Source organism: Benincasa hispida, chromosome 12, assembly GCF_009727055.1.
Source record: "Benincasa hispida cultivar B227 chromosome 12, ASM972705v1, whole genome shotgun sequence".
In the NCBI taxonomy this organism is placed as follows: Eukaryota; Viridiplantae; Streptophyta; class Magnoliopsida; order Cucurbitales; family Cucurbitaceae; genus Benincasa; species Benincasa hispida.
In genome coordinates this window covers 3,043,261-3,059,017 of record NC_052360.1, presented here as the reverse complement: position 1 = coordinate 3,059,017, position 15,757 = coordinate 3,043,261, and the positions used below count along the sequence as shown (strand labels likewise).

The window sequence follows — 15,757 nt, the reverse complement described above, 5'->3', positions numbered from 1 at the left end:
AAACTCACTATTCTCCAAAGTCATGTGTGTGGAGAGGTGTATATTTCAGGATGTATTTAGATTAAGTTAAAGTTCGTATACCACATCTTGCTGAGAAGATGTTTTAGAGTGAACTTGAAATTATTAGAATCACTTTCAACATGCATTTATTTACTTAAAATTAGTTTTATGTTTGATTTTATACTTTCAAATTCATTTTTCATATACCAAGAAATTTATTGATGATTTTAAATTCACTCCCAAAAATATCAAGTTCAAAAGTTAGAATTGAACTTTTTTTTTCCTTTTAAGATTTATTGTACGGAAAGTGAAAATCTTTTACATCAAATTTACCATCTTGAAAAAGAAATCAATTTAACTAATGATGTTTACATCATCCTCTTTAGTGACTCAAATCCAAATTGTGTCGAATCATGGCTGAATTTGGGGAATCAAAATATCCCTTTTTAATGGAGAATGTTAGATATGAAGCATAGGCAAATATCTTTAAGAAAGTATTTATGTTCACACTATATGTATTATTTTTATGACCGTTAAATATATAATAAAAAAATAATTTTTCTTATTAATGTAAACCATAGTTCAATAAATAATATATTTTGAATAATTTTCTTCTTATATAAAATGGACCTCAAAAAGGGTGGAAAAAAGACTTAATCATTCAAGTCAATGATAGGGCATAATTTGTTCTCTTTCAAAGTTGATTTTACCATATTCCCACATGAATGGAGTAAATTTTTTTCCACAGAATTTTCTCCACTTTAATATATGCAATGGACCCACCAAAGAAAATGAAGCCCTTAGACCATTGGTCTCTATTGAAGCCAATCACAAAGATAAGGTTGGCCAATGAAAACCCAGTCCCATATTTTCTCATATGAAAATAACCCATCACAAAGAAACAAAAGAAAAGCTTCAACACTCTTTCTCAATTAAAACCCAAATAAGAATTTATTTTTCTTAAACAATCATTCCCCATAACTCCAATTTAATTTCAACCAGCATCTTAATTTGCTTGAACTATAAACAATTGGTACTTTTGCATATAGTTCATAGCATTACATTCTAGATTCTACTAAAGCTTGGAAGCCTTTTTTAAGTTGAAGGAGAATATAGAACAAAAAAGTAGCCCTAGGTCTAGACCCCTCAAACAATTGCCCATAATGGCTGTCAATTGCTCTAAAATGCTCCTCTTTAGTCCTTCCATCTACACGTGATGAAACAAGACAAAAGAATCTAAATTCATAGCCTCTAAATATTTGAAAAGAGTACTATATATATATATATAGACATATTTTTTCATAAGAACTCTCACTTGCTCATAATAATACACCATGGCGGCTGAGATTGCAAAGGAGTCGATCGAGGCCAATCAAACCACTGTTGAAGATGGTGGAGAATCGAGCAACAACCCACGATGGAAGAAGCTTCAACCATGGACGAAGCAATTAACATTCAGAGGAGTAACAGTGAGCATTATTATTGGAAGCATCTATAGTGTCATTGCCATGAAACTAAACCTCACCACTGGACTTGTCCCAAATCTCAATGTCTCTGCCGCTCTTCTTGCGTTCGTCTTTGTCAGAACGTGGACTAAAACCCTCCAGAAAGCTGGCTTTGTAACTAAACCCTTCACTCGTCAAGAGAACACCATGATCCAAACATGTGCTGTCGCCTGTTACAGTATCGCGGTTGGAGGTAAACTAAATCCTCCATTGTTAAGGTTTATATACTTATTTTGTGTTTCTTGTTTCTTTTTTTTTTTTCCCAAAAATAATGATAAAATATATTTTTTTCTTGGTTTTTGTTTTAACTTCTTTATGGGGAAAATTGAATTATTATGTTCGCTCTTGTTTTTTATTTTCTAAAAATTAAGTTTTGTCTAACAAATTTAATGATAAAACAATTATATTACTTATATTTTTAAAGAATACAAACAATAACAAAAAAAAAAAAAAAAAAAAAAGTCTAGAATCTTGGAAATGGTTATTATCAATAAACTAAAAAAAAAAAAAAAAGAGTCTTATCCTTCTAAGAATTTAGATGAAAAACACAAAATAAAAAACTTTACCAAATGAACCCTAAGAAACTCATTTCTTATTACGAGTTTTTGGAAGCTTTTTATGGTGATTTAGAGATTGATCCGATAAGAAAAATGACATTTTTCTTTTCAAAAAATGCAGGTGGTTTTGCTTCATATTTGTTGGGGATGAATAGAAAAACATATGAATTATCAGGAGTAAATACAGAAGGAAATTCTTCGTACAGTGTGAAAGAGCCAGGATTGGGATGGATGATTGGATTTCTTTTTGTAGTTTGTTTTGTGGGTCTTTTTATTTTGATTCCTCTAAGAAAGGTTCGTTTTTTTTTTTTTTTTTTGAAAAAATTTCAAAGATAGAAAAATGTCAAACTATTTACAGAAATAGCAAAAAAAAAAAAACATTGATAGACACTGATAGACTTCTATCAGCGTTTATCAGTGATAGACTTCTATCAATTTCTATCATTAATAGATATTGATTGACTTCTATCAGCATCTATCAAATAAGATTAAAATTTTGCTATTTTATGTAAATAGTTTTCCTCATTTTTCTATTTTTGAAATTTTTTTTTTTTCTTTCCCTTCCTTCTTTTTTATATGTTATAATGATGATGAAAAGGTAAGGATTATGTGCTTTACCATAGTTCTTCATTGTTTTTAGAACTTTTCAGAGCATTTTTCTTTTTTCTTTTCTTTTTTAGGTTAAAGTTTAATGATTGATTCCATTTCCAAGATGTTTATTGGGTGAAGGAGATGAAAACACATGTCATGGATATATTGAAGGAGATTTGTGTGTTTTTTCTTGCAAAATATATTGGAATTATGATAATTAAAAATGAAACTAGGCATCTAAAACTTTTCTTAATTTTCTTTTTCTTCCTATCTTACCATTGATATTCTCATAAATATCTATAGCTTAAATATTCATTTTAGCCATCAACTAAATCCTAAATAACGTGGTTAAAGGCATATTTTTTCAATAAAATTTTTTTAGAAGTTTGAATCATGTTCAACGTTCATAAAATCAAATTTTAGATGTTTTAGTCGAAGATATATATATGTTTTGAGTTATACACAAATTGGTTATATAATACATATTGACTGATTATATAGATTGACCACTATTTAGTGGGACGAATATTAATGTATAATTAGAGCAAACATTAACTTATTCTTATTGCATAAAAAAATTAAAATATGTAAGATAACTATGAAAATCCAAACTAAAAAGAAATTTTAACCCACCACTCTCGATGCATATTTATATGTAAATTCTTTTTTTTTATGACATTTTTTTTCCTATTTTTGTTTCTAAACTAAATAATTTAAATCGTCAAAGAGTGAGCTTAACTTGACGTATGTTCTTTTTGTAGATTAGAGATAAGTATCTCATAAAAATAACTTGAACAAGTTAAAGGAAAAATACAAATTTTAATCTTAGATGTCACGATCATTTATACATTTTATATAAATTTTAGGTGACGTAATAGAAAAAGAATAGTAATTAATTGTTTATCAGGCGGGTTATCTTCTATAATTAAGAGAAGAAATATATATATATTTAAAGAGTTGTAATCTAGTGGTTGGTGGTGCACAGGTTATGATAGTGGACCTGCAACTGACATATCCTAGTGGCATGGCGACGGCAGTTCTCATCAATGGCTTTCACACTCAGGGTGATGAGATGGCAAAGTAGACTTTTCCAATCTCTATATTTGTTTATTTATTTATTTCATAACATTTAAATACTATTTTCATTCCTACCCTTTTAGTTTTGGTTTATTTTATCTTTGTATTTTCAGTTTGATTAATTTTTATTCTTATAATTTTAAAATATTAATTTTAGTTTTTTATCCCTCGAAAATGAAAGTATAAAGATTATTTAGTCTCTTTTTTTTTAAACACATATATTAAAATGAACCAAAATTAAAAGTATAGAAACTAAAATAAATATTTTAAGAGTTCATGAACCAAAATAAACTAAAGTTGTTGAAAGTTCAAGAATGATCAAAAGTAGTATTTAAATTTTACTATTATTATGTCTTTTTTTTAAAAGAAAAATACTAGTCATTTTTGGAAAAGGAAAAAAGTTATAAGTTTAATTCAAAAGCTTTTTTTTTTTTTTTTTTTATGTTTGATAGATCCTAAGTTCTAATTTTTATTTAATAAATATTTAAACTTTCGATACCCCAAAATAGTTCGTAAATTTCTAATTTTGTGTTTAACGGATTCTTAGTTATGTTGAACATTTTTAAAAGTTAAAAAAAATATATTAGACATCAAATTAACAGACATTGAACTTTCAATTTTATGATAAAAAAAATTGTGAATTTTAAAAGTTTTTGAATAGATCAAAAATAAAAAATGTACAAAGTTAAAAGTTTAAGGATTTATTGAACATTTATCTTAATTTTAGAGTTAGAAACCTTAAAAAAAAAAAAAAAAAAAAAAAAAAAAAAAAAAAAAAAAAAAATCCTTAACTTGCAATTTAAACTCCTTTTATAGTTAGAAAGAGTTGATGTTAGATATGGAAAAAGTGATTATGAATTATTTGAATATGTGACAGGAAGCAAGTAAAAGGGTTTATGAAGTACTTTTCATTTAGCTTCTTATGGGGTTTCTTCAAGTGGTTCTTTAAAGGCAAAGAAAAGTGTGGTTTCTCTGAGTTCCCCACTTTTGGACTCAAAGCTTGGAAGCAAACGTACACTTCTTTTTCTCCCTTTTCTTATACTAATTTATTCTTTTTATCTTTATGTTTATTCCCATTTTATTTTTTTAGAAAAAAAAAAACTAAAAAATAAAGTTGTTATCAAACGAACCGCTAAATTTTCTAAATTTTGAATTTGATAAATGAAATTGATCAAAATTTGGCAGATTCTTCTTCGATTTTGATTCAACTTTTGTGGGAGCAGGGATGATTTGTTCCCACTTAGTGAACTTGTCTTTACTTCTAGGAGCCATCCTATCTTATGGCCTAATGTGGCCTCTTCTTGATCGACTCAAAGGTCGTTGGTATCCTGATAGCTTGGAAGAAAGTAATATGAAGAGTTTATATGGATACAAGGTTTTGTCTCTTTGTCGATTTTGAACTGACTTTTTTTAATCGATTTGGATTGACATTTTAAGTAGTGTTCAACTACCAAAAAGTTGTCATCTAAATAGACCATTCATATTAGCTAGATGAAAAACATTTATATATGGTCTTTTTCACCAACTTTTCAGGTCTTCTTATCTGTTGCTCTCATTCTAGGAGATGGACTTTACAACTTCATCAAAATTCTTGGTTCAACAATCTTAAATGTACGCAATAGAGTGAAGAAAGCAAAAGCAGGTTCTATAACATATTCTTCATTATTACTTTATTTTAGTTAAATTTTTTGGTCGTTTTAGAATTTTTAAGTTTGTATGTTAAAGATATTGGTTTTTGTTACTGTTGTTATTCCCAACAGGTTTAGATGACAACGAGAAACCAGCTACAGACGAAAAGAAAGACGAAATGTTCTTAAGAGAAAACATCCCATTATGGGTGGGACTCATCGGCTACACAACCTTGGCCACAATTTCCACCATTGTTATCCCACAAATGTTCCCTCAGCTCAAATGGTACTTCGTCATCACTGCTTATATACTCGCCCCCACCCTCGCCTTTTGCAACGCTTACGGTGCCGGCCTCACCGATATCAACATGGCTTACAACTATGGTAAGGTTGCCCTCTTTCTCCTCGCCGCCGTTAGTCCAAAACACGACGCCCTCATTGCAGGCCTTGCTGGCTGCGGTCTCATAAAGTCTGTTGTCTCCGTTGCATGCATTCTCATGCAAGATTTCAAAACAGCCCATTTGACCTCCACCTCCCCTAGAGCCATGTTTGTTAGCCAAATGATTGGCACGACAGTCGGGTGCGTCACGGCGCCGCTAAGCTTCTTCCTGTTTTACAAGGCATTTGACATAGGAAATCCAGAGGGGGAGTTCAAGGCGCCATATGCTTTGATATATCGGAACATGGCGATTCTAGGAGTCGAGGGGGTCTCGGCTTTGCCAGAGCATTGCTTGCAGATTTGTTATGGGTTTTTCGGGTTTGCGATCGGGGTGAATTTAGTGAAGGATTTTGGAGGCGGGAGGATTGGGAAATGGATGCCGTTGCCGATGGTGATGGCGGTGCCGTTTCTTGTTGGTGGGTATTTTGCCATTGATATGTGTTTGGGGAGTTTGATTGTGTTTATTTGGGATAAATTAATAAGGAGAAGGCGGAGATGATGTTGCCGGCGGTGGCTTCTGGCTTGATTTGTGGGGAAGGCCTTTGGACTTTATCCAGCCTCTGTTCTTGCTCTTGCAAAGATCAATCCTCCTATTTGTATGAAGTTTTTGTGCCTTTCGTAGCTTGAATGAAGCTCTTAATTTTTGTAAGATTTTGTAATTTCTAGAGATGTATTACTTCGTTCTATAGTTTGAAGTTTGTATGTGGCTATTATGGTCGATTAAATCCTAAATACGTGGAAAACCATGCATTTAATAGTAATTAAAACAATCTTATATTGTATTTTTTTTTTTTTTTGTTTAGAATCACATGAATTATAAAACTTAAATATTTTCATATTGGTTTCAATGTTACATTTTTTTAAGAGAAATTGAAGATGGCATTGCAAACCACACCAACACATTTCTAAAGTCTAACTTTCTAAAATTTTATGGATTAAATTAACACTCTCACCTCAAGACGTCAGGTATCATTGCTGTATTTTGCCAAAAATAAATTTATAACAAATGAATTTAGATTTAACTAATCAATTAGTTCTATTTTATTATAAATATCAAATTAGTCGGTAGATGACCATGAACAAATACAAAGGGGGAGCAAAAACCAACCCACATTTATTAGATTAGAAGGGAAAAAATGGCTCCACCCACTTCAATGTGTCAGGGGATGGCCCAAGGTCTGAAATGTTGTATAACTTTGTTATAAAATAGTAAGTAGAAGCCTCTCAATTTTGTTATAAAAGTCTACAATATATATAATATATTATAACGTAAAAATTTATAATTTATATATAAAGCGTCGAGGGCGAGGCGGAAACCACGCCCCCTCACCCCCCTTCCGGCGGGGCTGGGACCGGCGTCGGTGCCAGGGACAAGGAATATATTCCCTGTCCCCGGCCCCAAATTGTAAATGGGGAAAAAATTATCCACTTCCTCCCCCATTCCCCGTGTATTCGGGGATTCCCTATCCCGTTCGGGGCGGGTCCCCGCGGGGCCCCAACCCCGCAAATTTTTTGGACATCTAGTTATTTTTCTGGCTAAAGATAGGTTGGTTTTTTCCTTTTTTTTTATAATTAATAAATTAAATGTTGTTTTACATATTTGACATATATTAAATTTCTAATATAAATATAATATTTTGTAATAGTGTTACTATGAAAAATATTATAAAGTCAGAATTTGTAGCATTTGATATCAATAGTAATAATTATTTGTCATTAATGCTTGATGCTAAAATACACCTGGATGCCTTAAAAATGTGATAATTAGAAGACAATTTTTCTTCCTAAAGCTCATGGTAAATAGATGCACTTGAGGCTCCAAAATTTTAAATCAATATGTTAGAGAAGACATTTTTCTACATTTCGGATATGCTCTGCAGTAGCAATATCGAGAGAAATATTTTGAAAGTATTTTGCACACATCTGATGTCTTATCATGGTTGAATGAAATAACTTGTTATTGATTAAAAAAAATTATATGCATCACTGCCAACTAAAACAATAACATTGCCTGAAGTGAATGTTGTAAATTTTAATAATTTTGATGATAAATCATGAATCTTAACCAATTGGAACAACAATATTCTCTGAAGTTAATACTGTAAATTTTTAATAATAGTGGTCGAGATCGTGGTCATGGTCGAGGTCGTGACAGTGGCAGAGGAAGAAATAATAATTATTTTCTTGGTGGTCATTATAATCATTAAAATTTCAAAAGAACCACACAAAATGACAATTGCAAAAGAAAAACTCCACAAGATAAGAGTTCAAAAAGTGTTGAAAATAAATGCTTCGATGCGGAATGACTGGGCATTGGTCATATACTTGTTGTACGTTAAAACACTTAGTTGATCTCTACCAAGCCTCTGAAAGAAAAAGGAGAAAAGTGTGGAAGAAAATTTTGCATACTAGGATAATGACATATTTAATCCATCCCATACAATAAATTTGAATGTGACAGACTTCTTTGAATCTTCTAAAGAGAAGATTGACACAGTTGAAAATATCTAGACTTAATGTTATTTTTATCCATCTCCATGTTTTTTTTCTTCTTAGTAGATGTTAACCTTTGTATATTCCAAATGTTATTTTTCTTATTGTAATTATTTTCTTTTAATGAAGAAACCTGAATCATGTTCATATGTTGGGTGACTAAAAAATGAGTAAAAATGATCTATGTCTGGAAGATAATGCAACTACACATACAATACTTACAAGTAGAAAATATTTTTCTAAACTGACAATGCTGGAAAGAAAAACCAATACAATATCAGATTCTGCAAACCTAATTGAAGGGTATGGAAAAGCAAATATTATTTTCCTAGAGGAACAAAATTTATAATTGACAATCCATTGTTCTCTAGTCAATAAAAAAGAAATCTACTTAGTTTTAAAGATATACGTTGCAGTAGTTATCATATTGAGACTGATAGAAAGAATAATATGGAGTATCTTTATATCATATCTACGATTTCATATGAAAAAGGTACACTGGAAGAGTTGTCTGTTTTATCTTCTGAATTATTTTATACTTATATACAAGTAGTTGAAACATATGCAACAATGAACCTAAAGTTCATGAATCTAGATATATTTACAATTTGGAATGACTAATTGAGTCATCTAGGATCTATAATGATGAGAAGAATTATTGAGAATTCAAATGGACAACCATTGAAGAGCCAGAAGATTCTTCAATCTAATGAATTATCATGTGATGCTTGTTCTCAAGGAAAATTAATCATTAGACCATCACCAATCAAAGTGGGGATTGAATCACCTGCATTTTTAGAATGAATTTATGGTGATATATGTGGACCTATTAACGCATCAAGTGGACAATTTAGAAATTTTTTGGTATTAATAGACGTATCCAACAGATGGTCACATATGTGTTTATTATCAAGTCAAAATCTTGAATTAATAATTAAGTTAAGAGCACAATTTTCTGATTATACAATTAAGATCATTCGTCTTGATAATGCTGGTGAATTTACATCCCAAGCTTTTGATAATTATTGTATGTCAATTGAGATAAGTGTTGAACATCTTGTAGCTCACATTCTTACACAAAATGGTTTAGCAGAATCATTCATAAAACATTTGCAGTTAAGTGTTAGACCATTGCTTATGAGAACTAAACTTCCTACATCTATATGAGAACATGCTATTTTGCATACAACGTCACTTGTACAAATTAGGCCAGTATCTTATCATAAGTACTCACCATTACAATTAGCTTATGGCCCTGAGCCAAATATTTTCCGTCTGAGAATTTTTAGATGTGTAGTATATGTTCCAATTGCTCCACCAAAACGTACTAAGATGGGTCCTCAAAGGAGGTTAGGAATATATATTGGATATGATTCCTCATCAATTAACAAATATCTTGAACCCTCTTACAGGTGATGTATTTACTGCACAATTTGTTGATTGTCATTTTGATGAGATAAATTTTCCAACATTAGGAGGAGGAATTCAGAAGTTGGAAAAAGAAGTTACATGAAGTGCACTTCATTGTCTCATTTAGATCCTCGTACAAATTACTGTGAGCTAGAAGTTCAAAAGTTAATTAATATGAAAAATATATAGCAAATCAAATGTCAGATGCATTTACAAATGCTTAGAAAGTGACAAAGTCGTATATACCAGTTACAAATGCTCGATTAAATGCAGCAAGTTGCCACTAATGAGTTTGGACATGCCAGAAGCATGATAGATCATTCGCTTCCAAAAATATAAATCCTCGAAAAAGAAGTAGTCAATAATCAATCTAAAAGAAATCCTAGATATGAGTACTCATAAGGATATTATAGTAAACGAGGATAATAATGAGATCTCAATAACTTATGTCATGCCATGAAAAGATGAACCATATAAAATGACAACATTTTTGTATACAATGTCACTTACGATATTATTTATGAAAGTGAGTACGAAAAAATATCAACATAGAAAGGATTTACTTATGTGGAAAGAGACAATCCAATAGAAATAAGCTCGTCGCAAGAACTAGTAGTCCAAACATAGAGAATGTCAAACATGTGATATATAAGTGGAATATTTGTAAGAAAAAACAATAGAGTGGAATCACAAGATATAAAGCAGGATAGATCACACAATAATTCTCGCAATAGATTGGTACTGATTATAAGGAGACATATTCTCCAGTGGTAGATGCAATTGCACTAAAATATTTAATTGGTCTGATTATGTATAAAGTCTGGATATGCATCTTATGGATATAGTCACAACATATTTATATGGATCTCTTAATAATGATAATTATATGAGAATCCCGAAGAATTTAAGGTACCTGAAACATAAGATCAAATTCCTGAGAATTGTATTCAATAAAGTTATAGAGATCACTATATGGATTGAAACAATCAAGATGAATGTGGTACAATCGCCTGAATGGATATTTGTTGAAAGAAGGATATCAAAACAATCCAATATGTCTATGTGTTTTCATAAAAAAATCACTGTTAGGATTTGCTATTATAACTATTTAAGTTAATGACTTAAATATAATTGGGACTCTTGAAAAGCTTTCAAAGGCAATAGAATACCTTAAAAAAGAATTTAAGATGAAAGATCTCGGAAAAACAAATTTTGCCTTGGCTTCCAAATTGAGCATTGAGTAGACGAGATATTTATTCATTAGTCAATTTATACAGCAAATTTTTTAAAAGATTTTGTATGGACAAAACACATCCATTAAACATTTCAATATAAGTTCGTTCACTAGATGTGAAGAAAGATATATTTTCACCTCGAGAAAATAACGAAGAACTTATTGGTCCTGAAGTACCGTATCTTAGTGCAATGATGCACTTATGTATCTTGTTAATAATACAAGACCAAATATAGCATTTTCAGTAAATTTATTAGCTACATATAGTTCCTTTCCAACGAAAAGACATCAGAATGGAATTAAGCATATACTTCGTTATCTCCAATGAACGATTGATATGAGTTTGTTTTATTCAAATAAATCAAAGTTTGATCTAGTTGGTTATGCAGATTCTGGATATTTATCTGATCTCCATAAAGCTTGATCTCAAACAGGCTATCTATTTACATGTGGAAGAACTGCTATATCATGCGATTAGTGAAACAGACCATAACAACCACTTCCTCAAATCATGCTGAAATTCTTGCTCAATGAGGCTAGTCGAGAATGTGTATGGTTAAGATCCATGACTCAGCACATTCGTGAAACATGTGGCTTGTCTTCTAGTAAAAATCTTCCAACGATATTAAATGAAGACAATACAATATGTATAGCCTAAATCAAAACAGGATATATTAAAAGAGATATAACAATGTATATTTCACTAATACTTTTCTACACCCGTGATCTCGAAGAAAATGGTGATATCATTGTATAACAAAATTGTTCGAAAGATAATCTGGCCGACTTATTTACAAAGACATTACCTATCGCAACCTTTGATAAATTGGTGCACAAAATTGGAATGCGGCGATTCAAAGATCTCAATTGATGTTTCCATGAAGGGGATAAAATATATTGTATTCTTTTAGATTATTAAATTATATGAAATATGTACTCTTTTTCTTTTACTAGGACTTTTTCCCTAGTAAGGTTTTAACGAGACATATTATACACACACACACATATATAGAGGCAACTAAGGGAGAGTATTATAAATATCACATTAGTTGGTAGATGCCTAAGAACAAATACAAAAGGGGGATAAAAACCAAACCCACATTTATTAGATTGAAGGGAAAAATGACTCCACCCACGTGAAGTGTCAGTGGGTGGGCCCAAGAGTTTTAAAATGTTGTAAACTCTATTATAAAAGAAGTAGAAGCCTCTCAATTTTGTGGCCTTTTCCTGAAAAACTCTTCCCTTCTATTATCCTCTTCATTTTCTTCTTCTCTATTGAAGCTCACAAAATAAAACCTACAATAAACATCACAAAATAGTTTCTAAAAGTTTTATATAACATATTTAATATTTTACAAATTTATCGGTTAGTAATGCCAACACACTTTTTCCTTTTTTGAAATAATAGTGTCAACATACTTTTTAAATAAAATAAATAGTGTCAACATACTTTTTAAATAAAATCGACATTAAAAGACTTTAATGTCGGTTGAAAACCGATATTAAAGATAGTGTTATTAAAGCTCTTTAATGTCGGTTGTCTTTAATGTCGGTTTTAAACCGACATTGTACACCCTCTTCAATGTTGGTTTAAAACCGACATTAAAGACGATCAACATTAAAGGACTTTAATAACACTATCTTTAATGTCGGTTGTCAAGTGACATTTAAAACTGACATTAAAGTCCTTTAATGTCAGTTTTAAACCAACATTAAAGCTCATAATTCTTGTAGTATATTTTTCATCTGGGGGTTCATGTTGCCCGAGATCCCTTAAGATGGAAAACAAAAGGCCATCTCGAGGGTTTATGCTGCCCGAGATTCAACCAAAGCCTGACTAGGACCATTAATACGAGATGTCGAGGCTTTAAAACAATCTTAAGAACATGTTGACTTTGCAATAACTTGGGATGAATAGAGAGGAGAGCCAGAGAAAGACCAAATAGATTCTGTAAAAGAGATCAAAATCGGGTTTATGAGTTAGTAAAATTCCATAAACCAACCATGGATAGAAGATGGGCAATTTGAGAGTGTATGACCCAATGTGATGCTTAATCTAATTAAGAACAAACACCTCATAATTAAACGAAACAAGGGCCTCAATCTTATATAATAAAGTGGTGAATGAGATAGACACACCTGATTCATGAGAATGACACTAATTAAAGATCTCAATTTTGTGAAGGATGGTATACTTCATGCTCAACACAACAACAGACAACTGACCCTTACTAGACCACAAAGATCTAGCACCCCCAGTAAGTTCAAACACCAAATCCTTCATGGAAGGACGACGTTGAGTCAAAGTTTTAGGTTTGGTTTCTCAAGGTAGTAGAAAAAAAAAACAGATGTCTTCTAACATGAACTCTTTGAAAATCGGGGCTAGCAAGATCAATAAAATCTGATGGTAAGTTCACAATGAATTCACACATTATCTGAGGAAAATAAGATCCCAAACTCATAACAGTTCTTTCCAAACCAACATTCAGGAGAAGATCCATAAGATCAATGCAATCTTGAATACGGTCAGACAATTTCTTCTTATCAATAATGTTCCTTTTAACAATGTACTTCCACATTATGGTGATTGACCAAATGTATGGGAAGTAAAATATGTCAGAAAAGCGAGGTTTATGTGCAAACATACACTATTGAAGAAGTAATAATCTTGGAGTATTTCGAGTATCGAAATGCATAGGACTAACAATAGTTTTAATTTGATCAAGACTATAAATTTAATGCAAACGTAGGTAACCAAAATGAATTGTGTTGTGAATGAGTAGAAATTGAGGTAAAAAAACAAAACAATAAATAATGGTAATCGAACAGGGCTAACAATGCTTCAACATTTCGGACTCTATGTCAAAAGTGATGCGACCACATCACACCAGGACAGTGAAATATGCATGGACATAAATCTACACCTATTTGGTCTAGGTTCAGTTCATTTAGAAGTTCTAAGCAGCCATTAACGAATTTTCCCATGGGTAGTTGAACCCTAGATTAATTTAAGTTCAATTTTTTTACCCTATGGTGTCCTTTATTCCTAAGGTGACGTGACCCTCCTATTCCTAGGCTCTTGGTCTCATATCCTTTTATGAGATTCGTTTACACTCTAGCCTTTTAGCATTAAAGCTCTACTAAATTGTTAAATTAAGTGGTTAATTTAATTTACCAATGTTAACTTTATTTCAATAAAGATAATGTATAAGTCAAGTTGTTGTGAAGTATAATATTACTTAAGCCATTAGACTGAGATTGTTTCCTTTTTCTGTGCAGGACAAGGCGAAAGATTGGTTGGAGTCATTTCCAACGGGAAGCATAACCACATGGGATGAGTTGACCCAAGACTTTCTGAACAAATTCTTTCCTCCTGGGAAAACAAGCAGACTGAGAACAGAAATTGGCACATTTAGAGAGAGAGAGAATGAGTAGTTATTCAAGGCATGAGAGCGTTATAAGGAGTTGCTATAAAAGTGTCCCCAATATGGATACCCTAACTGGTTACAAATCCAGTTGTCTACAATGGTTGACCAATACAACGAAATCCATCTTGGATGCTACTGCAGGTGGCTCAATTTTTGCAAAAACTATTGATGCTGCTCAAGCATTATTGGAGGACATGGTTGCCACGAGCTATAATTGGCCCTCAGAACGATCTTCATCTAGAGTGGCTAGAGTTTATGAACTCGATGAGGTAAATGCTTTAAAAGGCGTATATGGCTACTTTGACTAATGCCATTAATCTTTTGTCCACAGGAACTCAACCATTGATTGCATCACTAGCGGCTTGTAATGCACTCACATCATGGGAGATACCTAATCCTAAGCAAGCAAATTATATGCGCCAAGCGAATCAATTTCAAGGAGCCCATCAAAATTCTTATTAGATGAACTAACCCACTCATTATCACCCAGGTTTGCGCAATCATGAGAATTTTTCAAATGCTAACAATAAGAATGTTTTGCAGGCACCTCCAGGTTTTGTAAAAAGAAACCATCTGTAGAGGCTTTGTTTAGAGATTTCATAAAGGAGTCAAGGAGCTTAACCAATTTATTGGAAAACACAGTAACGAGTCATGGGAAAGCTATCCAGAACCTTGGATGTGTGAAGGCTAGTGCCCTTAGGTAAAATGATGCAAGTTTAGGGCTCTTTTGCTGTTTTAAAAAAAAAAAGGAAAAAAGAGAGAGAGAGAGAGAAATAGAAATAAGGCACCTTAGTGGACATATACTTCCTTGAGTATGGTGATGCTTGATGATTGGTGCTTGAGCTAGATTAGGGGGAAAACTGATGAAGCTTAATTAAATCTTAAGTCAGTTTTTGAGTTTTGAATTAAAGGAGGAGTCACACACAGGGGATACAATGTTTTGGCTTTAGAAGTTGTCAACGATTAGGATGTGTCTGAATTTTTCTATGGATGAGTGTTGTATATGTTGAGAAGCTGATGAAACTGGAATAAAAGATTGCATGCCTTGAACCTTTTCATTTCAGTATTCATTATTTCTCCTTCTTTGTTTTTCTTTCTTTTCTTTACTTGGGGCTAGCAAAGTTTTAAATTTGGGGTGGTGAAAAGCATATAAAAAGTGCTTTTATTACCTTCAAATTTATAATTAATATTGCTAGTTTTGTTTAGTTTGACGTAGTTTATTGAGTAATTTCAGGAAACTAAGCATCGGGAGCAATTTGTGCAAAAATGATAAAAAAAAAAAAAAAAACTCGGGACAGAACTCCAATTTTGAGCAATTACGAGTTGGCTATGAAATTAGAAAGAAACCAATAACCTAAGATCAAGAAAAGAGGCAAATTTGGAAGGATATTCGGG

The 15,757-nt window shown here is 31.8% G+C and overlaps 1 protein-coding gene across 1 annotated transcript; it reads left to right on the top strand.

The window, feature by feature from the left end:
* Positions 1-971: 971 nt before the first annotated feature.
* LOC120067965 (metal-nicotianamine transporter YSL1) lies at positions 972-6,419 on the top strand. Its single transcript, XM_039019623.1, is given in 9 exon segments — positions 972-1,698; positions 2,184-2,356; positions 3,639-3,733; positions 4,608-4,742; positions 4,916-5,105; positions 5,264-5,372; positions 5,491-6,270; positions 6,273-6,349; positions 6,351-6,419. Coding segments are annotated over 9 exon segments (1,992 nt in total). The 5' UTR covers positions 972-1,334.
* The last annotated feature ends 9,338 nt before the right edge of the window (positions 6,420-15,757 follow it).